Source organism: Orycteropus afer, unplaced genomic scaffold (assembly GCF_000298275.1).
Source record: "Orycteropus afer afer isolate SDZICR_OR568_19922 unplaced genomic scaffold, OryAfe1.0 scaffold00012, whole genome shotgun sequence".
Classification (NCBI taxonomy): Eukaryota; Metazoa; Chordata; class Mammalia; order Tubulidentata; family Orycteropodidae; genus Orycteropus; species Orycteropus afer.
Genome location: NW_006921599.1, coordinates 11,280,691 through 11,304,998, shown reverse-complemented (window position 1 = coordinate 11,304,998; position 24,308 = coordinate 11,280,691). Strand labels below are relative to the sequence as shown.

Genomic DNA, 24,308 nt, shown 5'->3' with positions numbered 1-24,308 from the left:
TGGTGAAAAAAGCTCAAAATCATTAAGAAGAAAAAAAAAAAAAAAGAACCAGGTTTGCTGGTCTGATAGAGCCTGATGGAACCATTGAGACTATGGCCCCTAGCTACCCTTCAGGTCTGGAATTGAACCCACACCTGTGGCTTCCAGCCAAACAAGAGATAAGCATATGAGCTGAATATTTACCTGAGTTAGATACACTCCTTGGAGAGAACAATCTTGGGAGAAAGAATGGCTGTTTATGCACAAGGAGATAGCTCAGGGGGCAGGAGTGCATGTAGGGATGGACACAGGGAAGAGGTAACTATCGGGAGGAAGTGGAGCTGTTGCATTGAGTTATGTGGTTGTCAGTGTCATGAGACAAAGTATGTAAACTACTGTATGGAAAGTGAATTTGCTCTGTAAATTATCTCCCAAATCACAATTTAAAAAAAAAAAAAGGGTGCAGTAGACAGGCATACTAGTTGAGCATTTACCTGAGGTAGATACACTCCTTGGACAGAACAAGCAAGAGAGAAAGAAGGGCTGCTCAGGCACAGGGAGACAGCTCAGGGGGTAGGAGTGCATGGAGGGATGGACACAGGGAAGAGGTAGCAATCGGGAGGAAGTGGGGGAGGAGATGTTGCATTGTGCTAAATTGTGGTCAATCTTATGGGACAAAGTGTATGTGATCTGCTGTATGGAATGTGTATTTGCTCTGTAAATTTTCACCCAAATCACAATTAAAAAAAAAAAAGGCAGGGGGTAAAAGTTTGCATCTTAATTAACCTAGAGTTTCACAGTGAAAATTCATGAGTTTGTTCTTAAATTACATGCTATTGAAAGCTAGTTTACAAAGTCTGTGAAAGACTGGTAGCTGACTGAGGCAGTCAGAACACTGTAACTGAGCAATAGCTGTGTAAGAAAAACTAAGATGGAAGAGTGGCACAACCGTTTTACTGCTCCCTTCCCCCTGGGTTGCTGTTTCTCCCAGACTTGAGTGTCTTCTCTTGCTCAGGCTTACCCTTACCCCTCTCATCTATGTTAGATTCCACTCATGCCTTCAAGTTCCTGAAGCACCTCATGCTTGACTTTATCATGCTGTATTGTTAGTAATGAAAACCCTCCCCTCTGCTTTAGGTTCCTGAGCACAGGACTACCTTTTGCATCTTCATATTCCAGTGTCTGGCACATGTAGTGGGTGTTGGGTAAATGGTAATGGTGCTGTTTGAGTTCTGAAAGCTTTCATCACTAAATATCCCTGTTGTTCAAGAAAACCACTAATTCTTGTCCCTACCTTGGTGAAGTCTTATTTTACTTAGCATAGTCTGCATCGGAAGTCTTTGTGGTCTAAGAGGAACTCAGTTTTAACTCCTAAATGCCCTTCATGTCTATGTGACTTAGGTATGACACTGAATTAATTGTTTTAGGATTTGGTATTGAGTCCTTTAAAAGCGCAACTTGACGGCAATAGGCTTGGTTTTGGTTTGGTGGCTTAGATAGAGAGTAATGAAAAACGAGTACACTGGGGAGCAAGCTGGAGGCCGCTGTACTGATTAGCCCTAGGACCTTTGCTGACTGACAATTTGTATCCTTGACAGTCCTTGAAGATTATGTATATGATGTGCCAGAGAGAAAACAAATGCTAAAGCAACTTGCAATCTCAGATATGAAATTGTGTTCAGTATAATTTGTATTAATAATATTTCCTATATTCTCATTATTGGAAAACTTGTTTCTCATGTAGTATGTGATCGTTGGGCTATAACATTAGATTAATTAAGATACTGCATTTCCTTATCATCCTGGTTAATAAACTATTTAAATTATTTTGGAAAGTGACATCTTGACAGTGTTTGAAATACACCCAAAAAAAAGATCAGTTGAGGTATGCTTAATGCTGGGCAGTGTATTTTATTTTCTTCAAGAATGTTTAGTAAAGGATATTAAGCAAGTGCATACCAGTCTCAGCCGTTTAAAATTTTAACTTTTTGACACTTTGTCTCCATGATCAAGCATTCTGATTTTTGACATTTGTTTCTTTTTATTTTCTATACTTTCAGCTCATTTAGAGGCAAGTTTTGAGGAGGTAGAAAGCCACCTGTTGCATCTGGAAGATTTGTGTGGGCAATGTGAACTAGAAAGACACAAACAGATGCAGGGCCAGCACCTGGAAAATTATAAGAAAAATAAGAGGTGAGTTTGACAAATTGGCTACAATAATTCATTTTCAATCTCAGAGTTTTCCATGTTACTTTACATGCTATTCTTCATAAGTTTGAACTGATAAAAGACAAGGGTTTCGATATATAAAGCTCTTAAACTTTCCAAAACATTTTTTTTTATATACCATTATCTATTGCTAAGGAGCCCTGGTGGCACAAGGGTTAAGTGCTTGCTACTAACCAAAAGGTTGGTAGTTTGAACCCACCAGCTGCTCTGCAGGAGAAAGATGGTGGCAATCTGCTTCAGTAAAGATTTACAGCCTTGGAAATCTCATGGTAGTTCTCCATGAGATTGCTCCAGAGTTGCTATCAAGTATAATCAACTGCTGCAGTGGGTTTGGTTTTGGATATCTGGTGCTGTGTTACAGAGATGAGTTCTAGAAAGCTAAAGATAACGTAAAACAGATGAATCCCCAATATAAATGTGGAAGGGAGCAGAGCAAAGGGTCAAAGTGTTTGAAGAAAGTAGGAATCTCCATCTAATTTTCTCCGGAGAAATGACTGAGCTACTTTTCCCTTCTCTTTCCCTTCTCTTATTCTCTTTATTACTAGAGTGGGAGGAAAAGGAATCTGAGCCCAGGCTGTGTAAAGGGGCATTATGGGCTAAGTCTCAACTCTGTCACATAATGCCTATGGGACCTTGGACAAATAATTTCATCCTTTTTTAGCTTCCATGCCTCTGATTTATAATGGAGATAATAATATACTCATCTCATAGAGTATTGTGAGGATTAAATGAGACAGTCCTTATTAAATACAATATGTGCTCTGTAAGTAGTTGTTGTGATAATAATGATTATTATTAGGTTAACCTGAACAAGAAATGGAAGAGAGAAGTCTAAAGGTACAACCTGCTAAACTAGAGATGGCATCCCAATGTGTGCAGTGGCCATCTAGGATGGGGTTGGCAGGTGCAGGTTGGGTATCTCTGAAGTCTTTGGTGAGGTCCATGATAGCTGAGGGCTGGTGGAGTGCCTGAGGGACTGACTCATCAGGCTGGGCAGGGAAGGAACTGCAGCTGGAAAGGGTTTGATAGAGGTTTGATAGAGCTGTTGTTTTTAGATTGGAGTCTGGGTGATGTTGACGAGCATTTTTGGTGGGAGAAACAGGAAGATAGGATGGACCCAAGTATACTATTGGTTTCAAGATTATTAATATATTGAGTAGTTCTGGACCTAAGGTGTGGCACTCAGAAGATTAGGTTGCTTTCATGGTCTGGGGTGCTGGTCACTGGGGTACAAGAAGTTAAAAAAAAGTGAGGCTGATGTATGGGTGTGTGGATTACCAACCACACTGATGTTAAGGTTTCCTAGAGTGATGCCAAGAGAAGGGGTCCAGAGAGAAACTGAGTATTTTAAAGCAGAAATTCTCAACCAGGTCCATGTGTCCCTAGGGGTGGGTCTTAAATGTTAATAAACTCTAAGAATCACCAGGGGAGAGTGTTGAAAACACAGATGCTTAGGCTCTGTAATCAGAAGGTTTGATTTCAGTGATACGGCTTTAAATAAGCATTGCAGCTGATCCTGATAACAGATGGTTCAGTGATTCAGGGAACACATTTTGGGAGACTGGGACCAGGGACCAGGGATGGAGGCAGGCTCTCAGTGGAAAGACCTCAAAGGTACCATGGATAAAATTGTTTGCAAAAGTATGTATGTATGTGTGAATATTAGATATGTCTATGCAGGGGAGAGTGTGCCCAACACCATGTATAGGGTTGGCAGACAATGTTTTTTACAAGTGTATTTGTATGTTCTGTAAGAATTCCCAGGTGTATAGTAGAGCTGACAAGGAACAAGGTTATAGTCACTTCTTGGGCACAGCCAGCTACTCAGAGGGACTGAGTAGTTGAACTTATGTGCTCGGGACCATAGTCACAGGGAACATCAAGCTCAATTGGCATAACACACTACACAAAACATTGTTCCAACTCCTACTTTGGTGAGTTGCGACTGGGATCTAAAAAGCTTGTAAGCAGCCAACTAGATGCAGCAATGGGTCTCTCCTTGTCCAGAGCAAAGAAGAATGAAGAAAACCAAAGATTCATGGAAACAGTTAGTCTAAGGGACTGGTACACCATATGATTCTCAGCCTATATGGGTACGAGACCAGAAGAACTAGATGGTGCCCAGCTACCACTGCCAACCACTCGAAGGGGGGTCTATGTAGGAGATTCTGGATAGAGTGGGAGAACAACGTGGAACAAAACTCAAAATCATTTGGGGAAAAGAAAAAAAAAAGGACCAGGTTTGCTGGTCTGATAGAGCCTAATGGAACCACTGAGACTATGGCCCCTAGCTGCCCTTCAGGTCTGGAATTAAACCCACACCTATGGCTTCAAGCCAAACAAAAGATGATAGGCATAGGAGGTGAACATTTACATTAGGCAGATACATTCCTTGGAGAGAACAATCATGGGAGAATAGAAGGGCTGTGTATGCACTGGGACATAGCTAGGGAGCAGCAGGGCATGGAGGGAAGGACACAGGGAAGAGGTAACTATGAGGAAGAAGTGGGAGGGGAGCTGTTGCATTGGGGTAAATTGTAGTCAATGTAATGAGACAAAGTGTATGTCAACTGCTGTATAGAATGTGAATTTGCTCTGTAAACTTTTACCCAAATCAAAATTAAAAAAAAAAGTTTGTATGTATGTTGTTCTGGTTACCTAGTGCTGCTCTGACAGGAGTATACCACAAATGGGATGACCTTAATAAACAGGAGTTTGTTCTTTCAATTTGGAGCCTTTAAGTCCAAGTTCAAAGTGCCAGGCTCTATGGGCTGGGTGAAAGCCCCTCAGCCTTGGGCTTCAGCTCTGCCTTCAGCTCCCAGCCCACTGAAGCTAGAGGCATTTCTTCACTCAGACAGCTGCTGGCTGCTGAGGCTGAGAAGCCCAAGGTTGACAAAACGGCACAGTCCCAATGCTACCAAACCACGTGGCAGGCCATTAATTTAAGTCCATTGTAAATCCCAAGGTTGGCAGAGCATGGCAGGCTGCTGACATGGCTACATGCAGGGTCCAAGTGTGCCACAGGCTAGAGACCATTCCCAAAGCTGTTGCTTATATACGGCAAGCAGACCACATACCCAAAGGCTGCTACTCAGCTGCTTGTGGTAGATCCCACCATGGAGTTGATTGCCAGTGTCATCATGGGGAATAACTACCACTAGCTGCCCAGCTACTCAACCAGGCCCAGCCAAGTTGACACAAAAACATAACTACCACATATGTGAATTTGTCTGTAGGTGATTTCTGTACATTTTCTTTGCCTCACAAAAGTTAGAGGCAGGTATTTGACAGCATTTAGAATGGAGTTCTGTCAGAGGAAGGACTTTGAATGAATGGGTGAACATAATGACCTAAGGGATTTCCAGATTGATATGTGAGCATAGGAAATAATGAACTTTTCCTCAAGAAGATAGTAGCAGAGTTAGAGGTAGGTAAGGTGGTTTTCTGTTTTAAATGAAAAAATAAGGAAATAATCTGTTGTGAAGAAGTAAATCATGTCAGTAAGTTTATTTCAGTTGCATCAGGAGTTCCCAAGAATGTGGCAGGAAGCTTAGAATTTTGAAAGGAAATATTTGCAGGAGATTGAGCAGCTTGAGTATAGGTTGTGTGACCCTAAGCAAGTTACATGTTTTCCTCATGTATAAAATGGAAATAATAACAGTACCATATAGGGTTATTTTAAGGATTAAATTAGTAAAGTGCATATAGTAATTGTTGTGCCAATGTTAGCCAGCACTGGCTAACTTGTATTGTTGTTCAAATATAAATAAGCGAGTAGTATTCCATGTTTCTAATACTAGTTTGTTTTTTTTTTTAGTTAAGTGACATAATATATGAATATTGTGATTTTTCTACCAGTGTATGTTGAAGTTTTATTTAAAGTCACAGCATATGATACTTTAATATGTAAAATTAAATTTCAGGTTTTGATAAAATGATTAGATAGAAAAAGAACTAACAAGATTTGGAACTATGAAATTTTATTTCTCATGCTTTTCATCACCCTTACCCAGTGACTTTGATATATTTTAATTAATGCACTATCATTTGTATGTCATAAGTGAAAATTAATTTGGTGCTGGGAAGACAACATCACTTGTAATTTAAGTAAAGGCCTAAATGTACTGAATAAATCTTAGTGTTTCACTTCATGGAAATGACAGAGTATTTGTCTTTGTAGAGGTAGAATTGTATATTGGAAAGAGCACTGTTCATGGAGTCAAGTCCTGGCTTCATTGCTTACTAACTATGTGCTCTGGGGCAAGCCATGTACTTTTCTTTCTCTCCTGGTGTAAAGCTTTGCTTAGTGTAGAACCAACTTGACTGGCATTTGAAAAGACTTTAAAAACACACAAAACAAACTATCTTCTTAATAAACTTAAGATATGATAAACAGATTTGTTGGTGGTACCTGTTACTGTGAAATGTGTATAAAAAAGTGTGGCAGTTGAGGACTATAGATTATAATCAGTAGCCTGAAATTTATAGGTAAAATGGTAAATATTTCATATTCTGATAAATAAAATTTTTAAAAATTATGGAATTACTTTTTCTCAAGGACAGCAGGAGATTTATAAAATGTCATAACATTTTGTAAAATGTCCTTTTTTTAAACCTAGGATGAAATTCAAGAATGAGGAATTTAAATTAACTAATTCCTTGACTAACTTCCCAAGATTGAAGAAAAGTTATATATCTGTAGAAATTTATTTAAGAATTCTGTATAACATCTTCACAAAATAAATATTTATCAATAAATGCCAAAATATTTTGCATCTGATTGCCTAGTAAAATATTAGACTTGTGATTGAAATTGAGTGATACTGTTATCCAGAGGTAATTACTACTGAAATTTTTATTAACAGATATTTTATTAACAGATATCTTAGCTACCTAGAGCTGCCATAGCACAGATATCACAAGTGGCTATCTTTAAACAAGAATTTTCATCTAACAGTTTTGGAGGGTCAAGTCCAAATCAGAGCATTGGCTCCAGGGAAGGGTTTTCCTTGTTGGTAGCCCCAGGCATTCCTTGTCTTGTAGCAGCATCTTACATAGTGTCTGTCTTTCCCCTGCATCTGTGTTTATTCTGTTCTTTTCATATGACCACTCAGAAGGGATCTGGCATGACCTCATTAACATAACAAAATAAAACTTCCATTTCCAAACAATGTCTTTAAAAAAAAAAAAACACCCAAATGGTTTATTATAGTTTGGGTGAAAGTTTACAGAGCACATTAGTTTATTCAACAATTTATACACAACAACAGTTTATTCAACAATTTATACATTTATTTCATGATACTAGTTGCAATCCTCTCAATGTAACAACACTCTGCCTACATCTCTCTGGGTTTCCTGTTTCCATTGATCCTTCTTTCCTACTTCTTCCTGCATTCTGAACATTTTGGGCAAAGAATGCCCTTTGGGTTTAGTGTGGTTGATTGTTATGAGAGGTATGTTCTTCACGGGTGTTAGTGTTCAATTTATAAGCCTGTTGTTTGGCTGAAAGGTGATTTTCAGGAGTGGGTTCAGTTCTAGATTTGAAGGATGTCTAAAGGCCAAGGTTCTGTCAGTCTCTATCAGACCTGTAAGTCAGGTCTTTTTTATGATTTTGAATTTTGTTTTATATTTTTCTTCCACTCTGTCCAGTACCTTCTATTGTGGTCTCAGAGAAGTCAGTAGTGGTAGCCAGGCACCATCTGGTTCTGGTCTCTGGCTAGTGGAGGCTGTGGTTTACAAGGCCCCTTAGTCTTTTAGACTAATTGTTTCCCTGAGTCTTTGATTTTCTTCCTCCTTCTTTGCTTCAAAGGGGAGAGACTAATAATTGCATTGTAGATGGTCTTTCACTAGCTTTTAAGACCCTAGTTGCTACTAAACCAAAGAAAAATGTAGAACGTTGACTTTTTGAACTGTATTATGCCAGTTGATCTACATGTCCACTGAGACTATGATCCTTAACCCCTAAGCCCAATGACTTATTCCCTCAAGGTATATGGTTATGGCTAAGAAGTATATACCTTTGCCCCCTGTATACGCTACAGTATCTTTGGATATATTTGTAGCATATACAAATATGTATGTAGAAATATCTCCCAAACCTATATATACTGGTAGGTGTCCTTTCATATGCCATCCCACACCTGTTCCGCATGCATATCTACGTTTGAATCTGCTTGTAAATTATTGTTTGTTACTACTATTATTGCAGTCTTGTGTATGTGATAGTATTTACTGTTGTTGCCTTTTGCTCTTATGCACCTCCCAGTGTATCTGTCTTTACTTGGTCATGTTGTGCTGAACAGTGTACAGCTATAGGGGTTAGGACTTCAGCATAACTTTTTGGTGGACACAGTTCAATCCATAACAACACAAATAAAATTTGTTTTCTGTAGTGTGAGAAGGCCTTAAAGATCTAAGCTTGAATTTCTTCTCTGTTGTTCTCGGCCTGTGTTGTTGTTGTTAGGTGCCAGTGAGTTGATTCTGACTCATAGCAGTCCTGTGGACAACAGAATGAAACTCTGCCCAGTCCTTGCCATCCTCACGGTTGTTCCTGTGTTTAAGCCCATTGATGCAACTACTGTGTCAGTCCATCTCCTTGAGGGTCTTGGTCTTCCTCTTTGTCTCTGACCCTGTACTTACCAAGCATGATGTCCTTGTAGGACTGGTCCCTCCTGATAATAACATGTCCAGAGTACATGAGAAGAAATCTCACCATCTTTGCTTCTAAGGAGCATTCTGGCTCTACTTGCTTCAAGACAGATTTGTGCATTCTTCTGACAGTCCATGGTATATTCAGTGTTCTTCACCAACTCCATAATTCAAATGTTTCATTACTTACTTCCTTGTCCAGATTTTGCATGCATATGAAGCAATTGAAAATATCATGACTTGAGTCAGGTACACTTGAGCTCTCAAAGTGACATCTTTGCTTTTTAACTCTTAAAAGAGATTTTTTTGTAGCAGATTTGCCTGGTGTAATACATCTTTTGATTTTGTGTCTGCTCCTCCCTGGGCGTTGGTTGTTGGTTTAGAAAAACCTTAGGTTAAGTTACTTATCTGTAAAATATAGACAATGATACCTTCTTGAAGGATTATTGAGATAGTAGAACAATTATATTCAGTCACATGATGATTGATCATAAATATCTTTTAAATAATTAATCATATAATAGATGGTCCAGAATAGAATGGGGGAAAATGGTAGAACAAAACTCAAATTCTTAAAAATAAAGGCCAGACTTACTGGACTAATAGAAAATAGAGGAACCCCTGAGACTGTCACCCTGAGATACTCTTTGAACTGTGAAACCACTCCCAGAGGTCACATTTCAGCTAAATGATTGGCTCTAAAATAAACAGTATTACCCATTAGCACTGTGCTTCCCCAAAAAAAAAAAAAAAAACCTATATGAGGCCAAATGAGCAATTAAAAAAACAAAACAAACTCACTGCCATCGAGTCAATTCCAACTCATAGCAACCCCCTTTGGGTTTCTGAGGCAGTAAATCATTACCGAAGTAGATTACCCAGTATTCCTTCCACAGAGTGGTTAGTGGGTTTGATCCACCAACCTTCTGGTTAGTAGTCAAAAGCTTTAGGCACTACATTACCATATAGCTCCTCTATAAGAGACCAGATAGCCTGTTTTTACCCTAAAGCAAAAATGGGAAGGTTGGGGGACAGGGAAGCTAGATTAATAGAAAAGGAGTAAGCAGGAGAGAAATAATAGGAATGTTGATAGAAGGTGGAAAGTGTAATCAATGTCATTAAACACTAAGCATAAAAATAGTTAACTCTCACTCACTATTGTCAAGTCAGATCCAACTCATAGCGACCCCTCCTTGGGTTTCCGAGGCAGTATCACTATGTAAGTAGATTGCCCAACCTTCCTTCTGAGGAGTGGCTGGTGGGTTTGAACCACCAGCCTTCTGATTAGCAGTCAAATGCCTTAGGCACTACACTACCACAGCTCCTAAAATAGTTAAAGAGAAACTTAATTTGCTGTGTAAGCTTTTACTAAAAACACAAAATATTTTTAAAATAAATCATGTAGAACATTTACTATTCTGAGTTTATATTTACGTATTTAGCTCTCTCTTGCTTACTTGTATTCAATCTTGAACTGTCAGAACTAGGAGTATAATGAAGGCTAGTGTAATGACACCAAAATAGTTTTGATTTATATAGAACTTCCATTTAACATAATGGATTGAACATAGCCATTTATCTCTGCATTTTGCTGAAACCCTACCAAAACGGTAAGAGCCTTTTTTAACGTTATAATTCAAAATAACAAAAAGAACGGAAGAGGAAGTGACGGTAGATGAGGATCATCAACATTTCGTAGATGGAAAGTAGATAGATGAGTGGTCATTGACAGCAGAGCAGAAAATGCTGAAGCCTAAGCTGGAGCTTTGAGTTCTGTAGAGGGGAACTCTGACATCGCAGATTCAGGAGAGGCTCAGGAATGGAAGGCACCAAGAACTTTAAAAGATAAAGTGACTGAAAGCAGGAGTATTGGTTGAAGTACAGATATGGGGCAGTTAGACCCTCTCATCTTCTCCTTAGCCAGATGATTACCCCAGCCTTAGATTATTAAGAGACTCCAGGCTTGCAAATGCTAGACAGACTGTGGGCAGGTAGTACATCTATACCTGTGTGTCAGTTTGTCATACTGTGTTACCTTACATGTTGGTTTGATGCTAGAAACTGTGCCACTGATACTTTAAATCCCCACAGGGCCACCCCTTGTAGACAGGTTTCAGAGGAGCTTCCACATTAAGGCAGACTAGGAAGAAAGATCTGGTGATCTACTTCCAAATATCAGCCAATGAAAACTTTATGGGTCACAAAAGAACATTGTCTGATAAAGTTCTGAAAGATGAGCCCCTTAGGTTGGAAGGCACTCAAAAGACACAGTGGCCTCAACAGAGGACTGAAGGATACCGATGATCATGAAAATAGCACAGGACGGGGGAATATTTTATCTGTTACACCTAAGATCACCCTGAGTTGGAGCTGATTTAACAGCAACTATCGGCAATAAGAAAAACAAACGAAAAACAAAACTCACTGCCTCTGAGTTGATGTCGACCTATAGTGACCCTTCTTTAGGTTTCTGAGGTGGTATCTCTATGGAAGTAGATTGCCCAACAAGAGGTACTACTATAATGAAGACAGAGGGAGTAAGTGGAAATCTACATGTTAAACAGACTCTTAGGCCTCTTTCCCCACTGAATCTCAAAATTTGGGCAGCCAGATTTATATCCTTTGTGCAGAAGATTGGGGAGTTGATGACCAGTCCAAGACAAAAAAACTTGCATATACAAATGTGGGAGGAATCTATGAAACAGCTGTGGTCATCTTGCCCTTTGATGGTCAGCCCCACAAGTCTGTATATGATGGGTAATAAACTTTTTGGTGCCTCATTCTTAAATATGAATGGATAGCTGAGGAATAATATTCAGTTGAGGGAAGCTTCCAAAATGAAAAGAATCAAAATAAGTATAAAATAACCAGTAATACCATATTTTTACACAAATAATGCATACGTTACATGATTTTTTTTTTTTTTTTTTTTTTGCCAACTGCAAGAAAACCCTCTTCTGTGATATTTTCCTGTGCTCGTTATATACATTATATGTGTGGGTACATTATGTGAACGTGTTATATGTGAAAATACAATAACAGTTAATAAGAATGAGAGACTGAAGAAAAAGAAAAGTAAAAAACTAAGTAAGTTCAGATATATGAGGCTGTCTACTAAGAGACCATTTTGCATCTGAGACAAGAACAAGGTGCTATAGAAGAGGAACAATTAGAGAACAAGAAAGAGCTTTTAGAAGTAAAAAATACATAATAGCAGAAAACTTCAGCTGAAAGGTTGGAAGAAACCTCTTTATAAAAAGAGAAGAAAATTAGAGAATTCAGTAAGTCCCATGTTGTTGTTGTCATGTGCCGTCGAGTTGGACCTGACTCATAGTGACCCCTCCCTGGGTTTCTGAGGCAGTGTCACTACAGAAGTAGATTGTCCACCCTTCCTTCTGAGGAGTGGCTGAGGGGTTTGAACCACCAGCCTTCTGGTTAGCAGTCAAGTGCCTTAGACACTATGCTACCAGAGTTCCTAGTAAGTCCCATATGTAACTATAAAGAGTTTCAGAAAGAACAGGGGAGAAAAAGGGAGAGGAAATTATTAAATACATCATGCCAGAAAATAGTCCTGAACTGAAGGACATGAATATTTGAATTTGAAAGGTCCTGGCAATATAAGTGGGTAAAGATCTATTGTCAATACATATCTTTATAAATTTCATTACACTAGGAACCTAAGATCATAAAAGATTAAAGAAAAGTCTTATGTTAAAGATCAGTAATGACAAGGAATTTCCACTTTTGGGCAACAACACTAGAATAGAAACTGGGTTCCACTCAGATAATTTACTTAGCCAGATTTTCATCAAGTGTAAGGAAATAGTCATTCTCAGGCGTGCAGGGTCTCTAATTTAGCTCGTATGCATACTTTGTTAGGAACCTACTAGAGAATATGTTCTTCTAAAAAGGGAGTAAAGCAAGAAAAAGGATCAAACACAGACGAGAGATGAATGGCTCTAAAAGGATCCAGTTCAGAGGAGAGAAGGAATTCCCAGATGGATGATGAAGAGAAATTTCAGCTAATCTAGAGAGACATTCACTGAGCTCTGGTGGTGCAGTGGTTAAACGTTTGGCTGCTAACCAGAGGGTCATGATTTGAATCCACCAGTTGGGGGAGAAAGATGCGACATTCTGCTTCTATAAAGATTACTGCCTTGGGAACCATGGGATAGGTCTACTCTGTCCTATGAAGTTGGTATGAGTTGAACTGACTTGAGGGCAATGGGTTTAGAGAGATATCCAGATTGAAGCAGGCAGTGAGACTTTCCAGAGGATTCCAAAAACAGTGTTTCCAAGGGGGAAGGGTATGTAGCTAATAGATCATCTGATGTGTTTGACCGTATTGAGGGGAGTTTATAGCTCAGATGGAGAGCTTAAGGATGAGTTAGATTTCTTTCTTAATAGGAGTCCCTGGGTCGCACATAATGGTTATGCCCTCTACTACCAGCCAGAGATTGGTGGCTTGAACTCACTCAGAGGTGCCTCAGAAGAAAGTCCTGGAATCTGCTTTTGAAAGGTCACAGCCATGAAAACTCTATGGAGCAGTTCTACTCTGCACACATGGGGTCACCATGAGTTGGAATCGACTCTGTGACAACTAATAACAACAACAAGGTAATTATTAACATTAGCAGTAAGGGAAAACGGTGTTTTATAAGCAAAGAAATGATAGCTCAGTTATGAACAATATTTACATAATATTGTGATAATAAGATGTAGAATATAGATTTAAGCCAGAATTGTGATATAATGTACTGGGAAGATGGAGGAGAGGAAACAAATTTATGTTGAGGTAGGAGGGGTTTAAGAAAGCTAATCATCTCAAAATACAAAAATCAGTTGGATTTCTCTACACCAGCAAAGAGATTGGTGAAAAGGAAATCAATACCATTTACAATAGCTACCAAAAAAATTAAATACTTGGGAATCAATCTCACTAGGGACACAAGAGACCTGTAAAAAGAAAACTACAAATCACTATTCCAGGCAACCATAAGAGATCTACATATATGGAAGAACATACTATGCTAATGGATAGGAAGGTTGAACATTGTGAAAATGTCAGTACTACCCAAAGTAATCTATACATTCAGTACAATCCCAATGCAGATCCCATCAGTATTCTTTAAGGATATGGAAAACCTAATCACTAATTTTATATGGAAAGGAAAGAGATCTCGAGTTCTCACACTGCCAGATCTCAAAACCTACTCTACAACCACAGTTGCCAAAACAGCCTGGTACTGGTACAGCGACAGACACACAGACCAGTGGAACAGAATTGAGAACCCAGAAATAGATCCATCGACCTATGGTTAGCTGATTTTTGACAAAGAGCTGAAATTCATTACATGGGAAAGAGATGACCTCTTGAACAAATGGTGCTGGCAAAACTGGATACCCATTTGCAGAAAAATGAAATAAGATCTGTACCTCACATCATACACAAAAACTGACTCCAGATGGATCAAACACTTAAATGTGAAACCTAAAACTACAAAGTTCTTCAAAGAAAAACTAGGGGCAGATTTAGGCGCCCTCATTTATGGCACACATAGACTATCAAGCATAACCCAAAATGCACAAACAGCTGAAGATAAACTAGATGAATTAGACCTTTTAAAAAATCAAATTTTTATTTGCTTCCAAAGACTTCTCCAAAAGAGTCAAAAGAGAACCTGCAGACTGAGAGAAAGTATTCAGCAACAACATATCTGATGAGGGACTTATCACTAAAATTTATAGAAAACTCCAGCATCTCAACAACAAAAAGACAAATAATCCAATTAAAAATGGATAGAAGACATGCATAGATACTTCACCAAAGAGGATATTCAGGTGACCAACAAACACATGAAAAAATGTTCATGATCATTCAAAAACAAAAAAAAACCAAACTCATTGCCATGGAGTTGGATCCAACTCATAGCGACCCCCTCCTTGGGTTTCTGAGGTGGTATCACTACAGAAGCCATTAAAAACCAAACTCACTGCCGTCGAGTCAGATCCCACTCATACTGACCCCTCCTTGGGTTTCTGAGGCAGTATCACTACGGAAGTAGATTGCCCAACCTTCCTTCCGAGAAGTGGCTGATGGATTTGAACTGACAGCCCTCTGGTTAGCAGTCAGATGCCGTAGGCACTACACCACCAGAGCTCCTCATTAGCCGTTGTTTTGTTATGTGTTGTCGAGTTATCGCTGACTCATGGCAACCTCTCTTTGGGTTTCCAAGGTGGTGTCACTACAGAAGTAGATCACCCAACCGTCATTCCAAGGAGTAGCTGGTGGGTTTGAACCACCAACCTTCTGGTTAGCAGTCAAGTGCCTTAGGAGCTGTTAGATGCAAATCAAAACAGCAATGAGATACCATTTTGCTCTAGTACTAATAGCAAAGTTAAACGAGATAGAAATTAACAAATGCTGGTGAGGATGTGGAGAGATTGGGACTCTCATTGCAAAAAGGGCAAGGAGGCCATATCTCCTGACCTCCTCCAACCCCACAGGAGGAAAACAGAATCACCATCAGTAGCCCAAGGCCTATTACTGCAAGGCCAGACATGCTGCTTCCCTCTAGCCCTCTCACCAACCGTTCCTCTCAAAGTACCCACCACCTCTCTCCTGGGTTAGATAATTCACTGCAGTGGCCACACAGAACTCCCAGATTATAGGGTTTATTAGGGAAGCACCAGGCTACAATTCAAGTTCAGGAAAAATGCTCAGTCTCTCTCCCAGCCCACAGTCTCTCTCCTAACAGTCTCTCACAGTCTGTCTCCCAACAGTGAGTGTCCCTTGGTGTCTCACTCAGCAATGTGTGTCTCTTTCCCAGCAGCACATGTCTCTTTCAGGAGCTCATGTCTCTTTCAGCAGCACATCTTCCTCAACCAGCAGTCAGAGAGAGTTCTGCTTTTAGGAGGACTCCTTTTGAGCTCGACTGGGTGGTCAAACTAGCCAATCACAGCATCAGAACCCTAAGCACCTGAGAGAGAGTGGGAACCTCCCAGAACATTGTTTTGTGCCACTCCCAACAGAAATACTCCAGGTGGACAACTTTTGCAATCAGGAGCTCCTTAGTTGCTCATAGCAAATCCCACCTTGGAGTTTACAGACTCACGGGTAGAAAAGCCACACTAAGTAATTTACTACACTGCACTTATACACTGCTGGTGGGACTGTTAGATGATATAACCACTGTGAAAAGCAGTATGGTGATTCCCTAAAGAGTTGGAATTAGAAATACCATCTGATCCAGCAGTCCCATTATAGGTAGGTGTGTGTGTGTGTGTGTGTGTGTGTATTTGTTGTTATGTGCTGTCGAGTTGCACCTGACTCATAGCGACCCCTCCTTGGGTTTCTGAGACAGTGTCACTATGGAAGTAGATTGCCCCATCTTCCTTCCAAGGAGTGGCTGGGGGGTTTGAACCGCCAGCCTTCTGGTTAGCAGTCAAGTGCCTTAAGCACTATGCTACCAGAGCTCCTATATATATATATATTGTATATGTATATATAAAAACGTGAGAGCAAGGACAAGAACAGACATATGCACACCCATGTTCATCACAGCACTATTTGCAATAGCCAAAAGATGGAAACAACCTATGTGCCCATCAGCAGAAGAATGGATAATCAAACTATGGTACATACACATGATGGAATACTATGCAACACTAAGGAATAATGCTGAATCTCCAAAACACTGCATAACATGGATGAAGTTGGAGGACATTATGCTGAGTGAAACAAGTCAATCACAGAAGGACATATGTAGTATTAGTTCATTATTGTAAAAAGTCAGAGAAAGGTTTATGTAAGGAAGGAAACTTTCTTTGTTGGTTCTCAGGTGTGAGAGGGGAGGGGAGGGAACACTGCAAAAATAAAAAATTAAAAAACTAATAATCATTTTTCATAGCAGTTGATACAAAAATAATAGGAAAAAATGAGTACATACCATTTACATATGGTTTCATATTATTTACAGAAAAAAAAAAAAAAAAAGAGATAAATCCCAGAAGAAATAACAGTTGAATGTGGCTTCTTGTGGAAAGGACAGAAAGGTGGAGAAAACTTAGGCAAGGGGCCATTCTTTTTATTATAAATAAACCCTGTGGGTAGTATTTGACTTAAGGAATGCACATGTGTTATTTTATTTTGATAAACATAAAGATTGAATTTAAAAATATTGTTATTAGCTGTAACATTCCCTGAAGTGTTTTCCTTGGAATGGTAGACTGACAAGATTGCCACTGATAAAATATTCCGTGATCAAATAAGTTTCAGGAACATTTTATCCTATATTTGCCTCATACAACTTTGTAGTATGTACTAGTCTCTTGAAGGGCTCTGAGAATTCCTGTAGTAAAGAAATCTGTTTGACTTAGTATTTCACTACTTGTTCACAGAACCAATTTGTGTATCACACATACTCAGATTTTGTCCCCTGATATTCTACATAACATAGGTTGAGAAGTTTTCAAATACTGTTAACAAAATTTAAATTTTTTATTTTCTGATATACCAGAGAATGGTTTCTTAAAAATAAACCTTCCTTTTTAATAAGATACTCTGCAAACTAATGATTTTCCTTTTCTTGCTCTGAAAAAGACAATGTGTGGTACAAAATGTTGTGATGGTTGTTGTTAAGTGCTGTCACATTAGTTCCAACTCATAGCAACTCTGTGTACAGTGGAATGAAACACTGCCTGGTCCTGTGCCATCCTCACAATAGTTGCTGAATATGAGGCCGTTGTTGCAGCCACTGTGTCAATCCGTTTCATTAGGGTCTCCCTCGTTTTTGCTGACCTTCTGCTTTATCAAGCATGGTGTCCTTCTCCAGGCACCTCCTTATGGTGTTTCCTGATAACATGTCTAAAGTACGAGACAAAGTCTCACCATCCTCTCTCTAAGGAGTAGTCCGGCTGAACTTCCAGTATAGATGTGTTGTATATTCAGTATTCTTCACCGACACCATAATTCAAAGGCATCAAGTCAGTCTTCTTTATTTACTTCCAGCTTTTTCATGCATATGAGGTGATTGAAAATACCATGGCTTGGGTCAGGTACACCTTAGTTCTCAAAATGGGAGTACCATCTTTGCCTTTTTTTTTTTTTTTTTAAACACTTTGAAAAGCACTTTTGCTACAGATTTTCCCATTGTTTGATTTCTTGACTGCTGCTTCCACAGATTGTGTATCCAAGTAAAATGAATCCTTGACAACATCAATCTTTTCTCCATTTTTCATGATGTTGCTTGTTGGTCTGGTTGTGAGGAGTTTTGCTTTCTGTATGTTGAGGTGTAATCCATACTGAAGGCTGTAGTCTTTGATCTTCATCGTAAGTTTTTAGTGTCCCCCTCCCTTTCAACAAGCAAGGTTATGTCATCTGCATATTGCAGGTTATTAATGATTCTTCCTCCAATTCTGATGGCACATTCTTCTTCATATAGTCCAGCTTCACAGATTATTTGTTCAGCACAGATTGAATAAGTATGGTGAAAAGATACAACCCTGACACACTCCTTTCCTGATTTTAAACTACATGAGATCCCCTAGTGATATTTGAGTATCTACCTCTTGTTCTATATACAGGTTGTGCATGAGCACTATTAAGTGTTCTAGAATTTCTATTCTTTGCAATGTTATCCATACTTTGTTATGATCCACACAGTCATATGTCTTTGCATAGTCAGTAAAACATGTAAATATCTTTTTGATACTCTCTACTTTCAGCCAAGATCCATCTGACACCAGCAATGATATTCCTAATTCCATGTCCTCTTCTGAATCTGACTTGGATTTCTGACAGTTCCTTGTTGATGTACTGCTGCAACCCTTTTAAAATTATCTTCAGCAAAACTCTACTTGCATGTGATATTAATGATGTTGTTTCATAATTTCCACATTCTATTGGATCACCTTTCTTTGGAATGGGCACAGATATTGACCTCTTCCAGTTGGTTTGCCAGGTAGCCATTTTCCAAATTTCTTGGCATAGATAAGATGCTTCCAGTGTTGCATCTGTTTGTTGAAATGTCTCAATTGGTATTCTGTTAATTCCTGGAAGCTTGTTTTTCACCAGTGCCTTCAGTGCAGCTTGATGTCTTCCTTCACTACCATTGGTCGTTGATCATAGCTACCTCCTGAAATGGTTGAATGTTGACCAGTTCGATTTAGTACAGTAATTCTGAATTCCTTCCATTATCCCTGGATGTTTCTTGTGTCATTCAGTATCTTACCTTTATTGCAACTTGTTGTTAGGTGCCATCAAGTTGGCTCTGACTCATAGTAACCCTGTGTGCAACAGAACAAATCACTGTCCAATCTTGCACCTCACAATCCTTGCTATGCTTGAGCCCATTATTACCATCACTGTATCAGTCCATCTCATTGAGAGTCTTCCCCTCCTTTGCTGGCCTTCTACTTTACCAAGGATGATACCTTCTTAAAGGAACGGTACCTTCTGACAACATGACCATAGCTGGTGAGACAAAGTCAGCCATTCTTGCTTCCAAAGAGCATTCAGATGTTTGCACTTCTTCCAGGACAGATGTGTTCATTCTTCTGGCGGTCCATGGTATTTTCAGTATTCTTCATCAACACCACAATTCAAACGGATCAACTCTTCTTCAGTCTTCCTTATTCGTTGTCCAGCTTTCACATGCATATGAGGCAATTGAAAATACCATGGCTTGTGTCAGGTGCACCTTAGTCTTTAAAGTGACATCTTTGCTCTTCAACACCTTAAAGAAGTCTTTTGCAGCATTTTCCCAGTGCAGTATGATGTTTGATTTCCTGACTGGTGCTTCCATGGGTGTTGACTCTGGACTCAAGTAAAAGGAAATCTTTGACAACTTCAATCTTAGCTCCATTTATTATGATGTTTCTTACTGGTCCAGTTGTGAGGATTTTTGTTTTCTTTATGTTGAGGTGTAATCCGTACTAAAGACTGTCATCTTTGATCTTCATTGGTAAGTACTTCAAGTCATCTTCATTTTCGACAAGCAAGATTGTGTCATCTGCATATCACAGGTCGAAAAAATATTGTAGCTGGAGGCCTGAATTTTTTTCCTCAGTTCTGTCTGCTTGAGAAATGCCAAGCATATTCTTCCCTTTTGGTTTTCTAATACTAAGTCTTTGTACATTTCATCATAATACTTTGTCTTCTTGAGTTATCTTTTGAAATCTGTTTAGCTCTTTTACATCATCATTTTCTCCATTCACTTTAGATACTCTACATTCAAGAGCAAGTTTCATAGTAACTTCTGACATTCATTTTTTTTCTTTTTTTTTTTACTCCTTTCTTTTCAATGACCTTTTTTTGTTCTTCATGTATTATGTCCTGGTCTTTCCACAGCCTGTCTGGTCTCCTCTCATTAGTGTTGAGTACATCAAATCTGTTCTTGAGATGATCTCTAAATTCAGGTGCAATATACCCAGGGTCATTCTTTGGCTCTTATGCAATTGTTTTAAGTTTCTTCAGCTTCATCTTGAACTTGCATATGAGCAAATTACAGAAGGTTGAATCAGTGATACCTTGTCATACATTTGATGGAGCATCACCAGTACAGAGAAAACACTCCAGCCTCTCACAAAAGCAGGGATATGACCCATTTCCATTAGTAATGGTGGTTTTTATAATAGGTGGTTTAACCCAGATATTTCTGAAGTGAAGGACATTTTTCTTCAGCTCAGTATCTAATGAAAGTGAGATATGAGGAGCTGAATAATTGTAGGGGAAAAATATTCATAAATTGGCTTTCTTAATAACTCTTCAGCATATAAGTGACACTATTATGACAGATTCCTCTTACGGTCAGGGTATAAACACCACCTTGATAAATAGTAAAACATTGGATGGTAGATAAGATAATACCAATAGGTAGCAGATAGGCATTGATATCAATAATTAAGTTGTCAGATAGTTCAGAAGACAAGCATATAGCCATAGAAGTCTAACTCATGAGCCCTTTCAAGAGTCTTTTGTAACCAAAAGGAAATATATTTGTATAATACATTTTTGTAATGTAAGAAGGTTATATGAGCCCACATAAAGGACTTAAAACATTTATGTGGGTGTGTTTGTTTAGCAGTTGAAAAAATAGGCTTGAGATTTGGGAGTCAACTTACATTCTTAGATACAGCATGCATGTGGCATAAATGTATAAAGAAAGATAATTTCAGATAAAAAGGCTTTGAAGAAAATAAAGCAGGATAATGTTCTAGTGGTAAGGCAGGGGAATAGCTAATTTAGGGTAGACAGGGAAGCCCTTTTGAGAAGATGCATAAGGACTGAGATCTGAGTAAGAAGGCAGCTTGGATTATAGGAAGTTTGCAGCTTATGAATGAGATCTGTTTCTGTGTTACCAAGAATTTGTAGGATAATTCAGACCAGGTGCATACAGTTCTTATTTATCCTTGTTTTAGTGTGAGAAAAGGCTCAAAGACTGATTTGAAAGTTGCATATGCAGCAAGTGAAGGTGATTGTGACCAGGAATTTGTAGCAATAGGGGTTTGTTCAGTCATTTCAAAGTGAGGGCAACTTTATATAACATTACAGGGCAAGTAAGAGTTGTCTCAGGAGCTCTGGTGGTATAATGGTTAAGGCATTTGACTGCTAACCTTTTGGCCAGTGGTTCGAACCCACTAGCTGCTCTACAGATGAGGTAATCTGCTTCTAAAGAGGTTTACAGCCTTGGAAGCCCTATTGGTGTTGCTGTCAGTTGGAATCGACCCTATGGCAGTGAGTGTGTGTATGTGAGGAGTTGTGTGTAAGTCAGACGTTCGTAACCTGGGAAATGCCTATAAGCTATTGTTTGGAACGATAGATTCAAAGACTGAATTGTGAGCAATAAATAAGTTTAGGAAAAGTAGAACTAAAAAGAAATGTAAGATCTAAACTATCTTAAGTTTTTCATCTTTCTTGTACTACCATAATGTTCCTTGCAGTTCTTACTAAAATTCTATGAGAATAATTCATTATTTTACACTTGAAAATCGTACATAATATGTAATATGATTAAAATATTATTTCCAAACTTCTGTATTCCTTATCTTTCCCCCCTTGAGTATACAGTATACCATCAGAATTTCTCCAAAAGTAGCTATCTCTTAAAGAAAACCAGTGAATTTAGTAATTCTCCTTAATTATAAATGACTCATAATTTAAACACAGTCTTCAGTTGACCTTGAAATCCGCTTACTAATCTTACTAAACTGAGAAACCTTTTTTTTTTTTTTTTTTGTGATTTGGGTGAAAATTTACAGAGGAAATTCACTTTCCATACAGCAGTTCACATATACTTTGTCTCATGACATTGACCACAATTCACCACAATGCAACAGCTCCCCTCCCACTTCCTCCCGACAGTCACCTCTTTCCTGTGTCCATCCCTCTATGCACCCCTGCCCCCTTAGCTCTCTCCCTGTGCATAACCAGCCCTTCTTTCTCCCATGATTGTTCTCTCCAAGGAGTATATATACCTCGGGTACATGTTCACCTCCTGTGTCTGTCTTTTGCTTGGCTGGAAGCCACAGGTGTGTGTTCAATTCCAGACCTGAAGGGCAGCTAGGGGCCATAGTCTCAGTGGTTTCACCATCTCTATCAGACCAGCAAACCTGGTGTACCCCTTTTTTTTCCCCAAATGATTTTGAGTTTTGTTCCACATTGTTCTCCCTCTCTATCCAGGATCTCCTACATAGATCCCCCTCTGAGTGGTTGACATTGGTAGCCAGGCACCATCTAGTTCTTCTGGTCTCATAGTCGTGTAGGTTGCGGATTGCATGGTATACTAGTCGCTAGGACTAATTTTTTCCATGAATCTTTGGTTTTCTTCATTCTTCTTTGCTCTGGTTGAGGAGAGACATATCATTGCATCTAGATGGCCGCTTGCAAGCTTTTTAGATACCAGTTGCTACTCACCAAAGCAGGAGGTAGAATAATGTTTTGTGTAATGTTATGCCAGTTGAGCTTGATATCCCCTGTGACTGTAGTCCTGAGCCCACAGGTTCAACTACCTGATCCCTCTGGGTAGCTGGCTATGACAAGAAGTGACTACAACCTCGTCCCTTGTCAGCTCTACTATACCCCTGGGAATTCAGATCATACAAATACACTTATAGGACCATTGTCTGCTAACCCCACACATGGTCTTGGGTACACACCCCACTTTACAGACATACCTAATAGTTCAGCCTGTCCATCCATCTATCTACCTGTTTACCCATGTTTGCCTTCACTCACAACGCAGTACTGTATGTGCAAAAGGGTTCATCTTTGTTGTCTGTTCCTCCCATGTACCTCTCTATGTCTTCCTCAATGCCACCATGTTGATCACTGACATTTGGTACATGGCCCTTCTCTTCACCCAAATCAGTGCTTATCTCTACCTATCTAACAGTGTTCCCTCCCCTCCCCTCCCCACCCCTGGTAACCAACAAAGAAAATTTCCTTCCATAGATAAACCTTTCCTTGATTCTTAAAATAACAATTACAAATAACAATATTTGTCCTTTCGTAATTGACATTATGTCACTCAGCATAATGTCCTCCAAGTTCATCATGTTGTGTTTTGCAGATTCTAGGTTATTCTTTCAGGTTGTATAGGATTCCATTGTGTGTATGTACCAAAGTTCGGTTATCCATTCCTCAGTTGATGGACACCTAGGTTGTTTCCATCTTTTGCCTGTTGTAAATAGTGCTGAGATGAACATGGGTGTGCATATGTCTGTTCTTTTCATGGCTCTCACTTTAGGATATGTACCTAGTAATGGAATGGCTGGGTCAAATGGTATTTCTGATTCCAACTTTTGAAGGAATCACCATGCTGCTTTCCACAGTGGTTGTACCATTTTACAATTCCACGAGCAGTGTATGAGAGTCCTGATCTCTCCACACCCTTGCCAGCATTTGTTGTTTTGTATCTTGTTGAACTTTGCTACTAGTGCTGGAGCAAGATGGTATCTCATGGTTGTTTTGATTTGCATCTCTGTAATGGCTACTGACCATGAGCATTTCTTCATATGTTTATTGGCTGCCTGAATATCCTCCTTGGTGAAGTGTCCATTCATGTCTTCTGCCTGTTTTTTAATTGGATTATTTTTCTTTTTGTTACTGAGTTGTTGGAGTTTTTTTTATAAATTCTAGAGATAAGTCCCTTGTCAGATATAACATTACCAAATATTTTTTCCCAATCTGTATGTTCTCTTTTGACTCTTTAGGAGAAGTCTTTGGAAGCACATAAAAATTTGATTTTTAGAAGGTCCCATTCATCTGGTTTCTCTTCTGATGTGTGTGCATTTTGGGTTATACTTGATACTCTATTTATGCCATATATTAGGGCCCCTAAATTTGCCGCTAGGAGCTCTGGTAGTGTAATTCCTAAAGCACTTGACTGCTAAGCAGAAGGCTGGTGGTTCAAACTCACCAGCCACTCCTCGAAAGGAAGATGGGGCAA

The 24,308-nt window shown here is 39.1% G+C and overlaps 1 protein-coding gene across 1 annotated transcript in view; it reads left to right on the top strand.

The window, feature by feature from the left end:
* DTNBP1 (dystrobrevin binding protein 1) overlaps positions 1-24,308 on the top strand; it is a 253,422-nt gene that overhangs the window by 109,938 nt on the left and 119,176 nt on the right. The window contains exon 4 of the mRNA XM_007951913.1: positions 2,040-2,172. Coding sequence (XP_007950104.1) covers positions 2,040-2,172 — 133 coding nt within the window. The remainder of the gene's footprint in view (positions 1-2,039; positions 2,173-24,308) is intronic.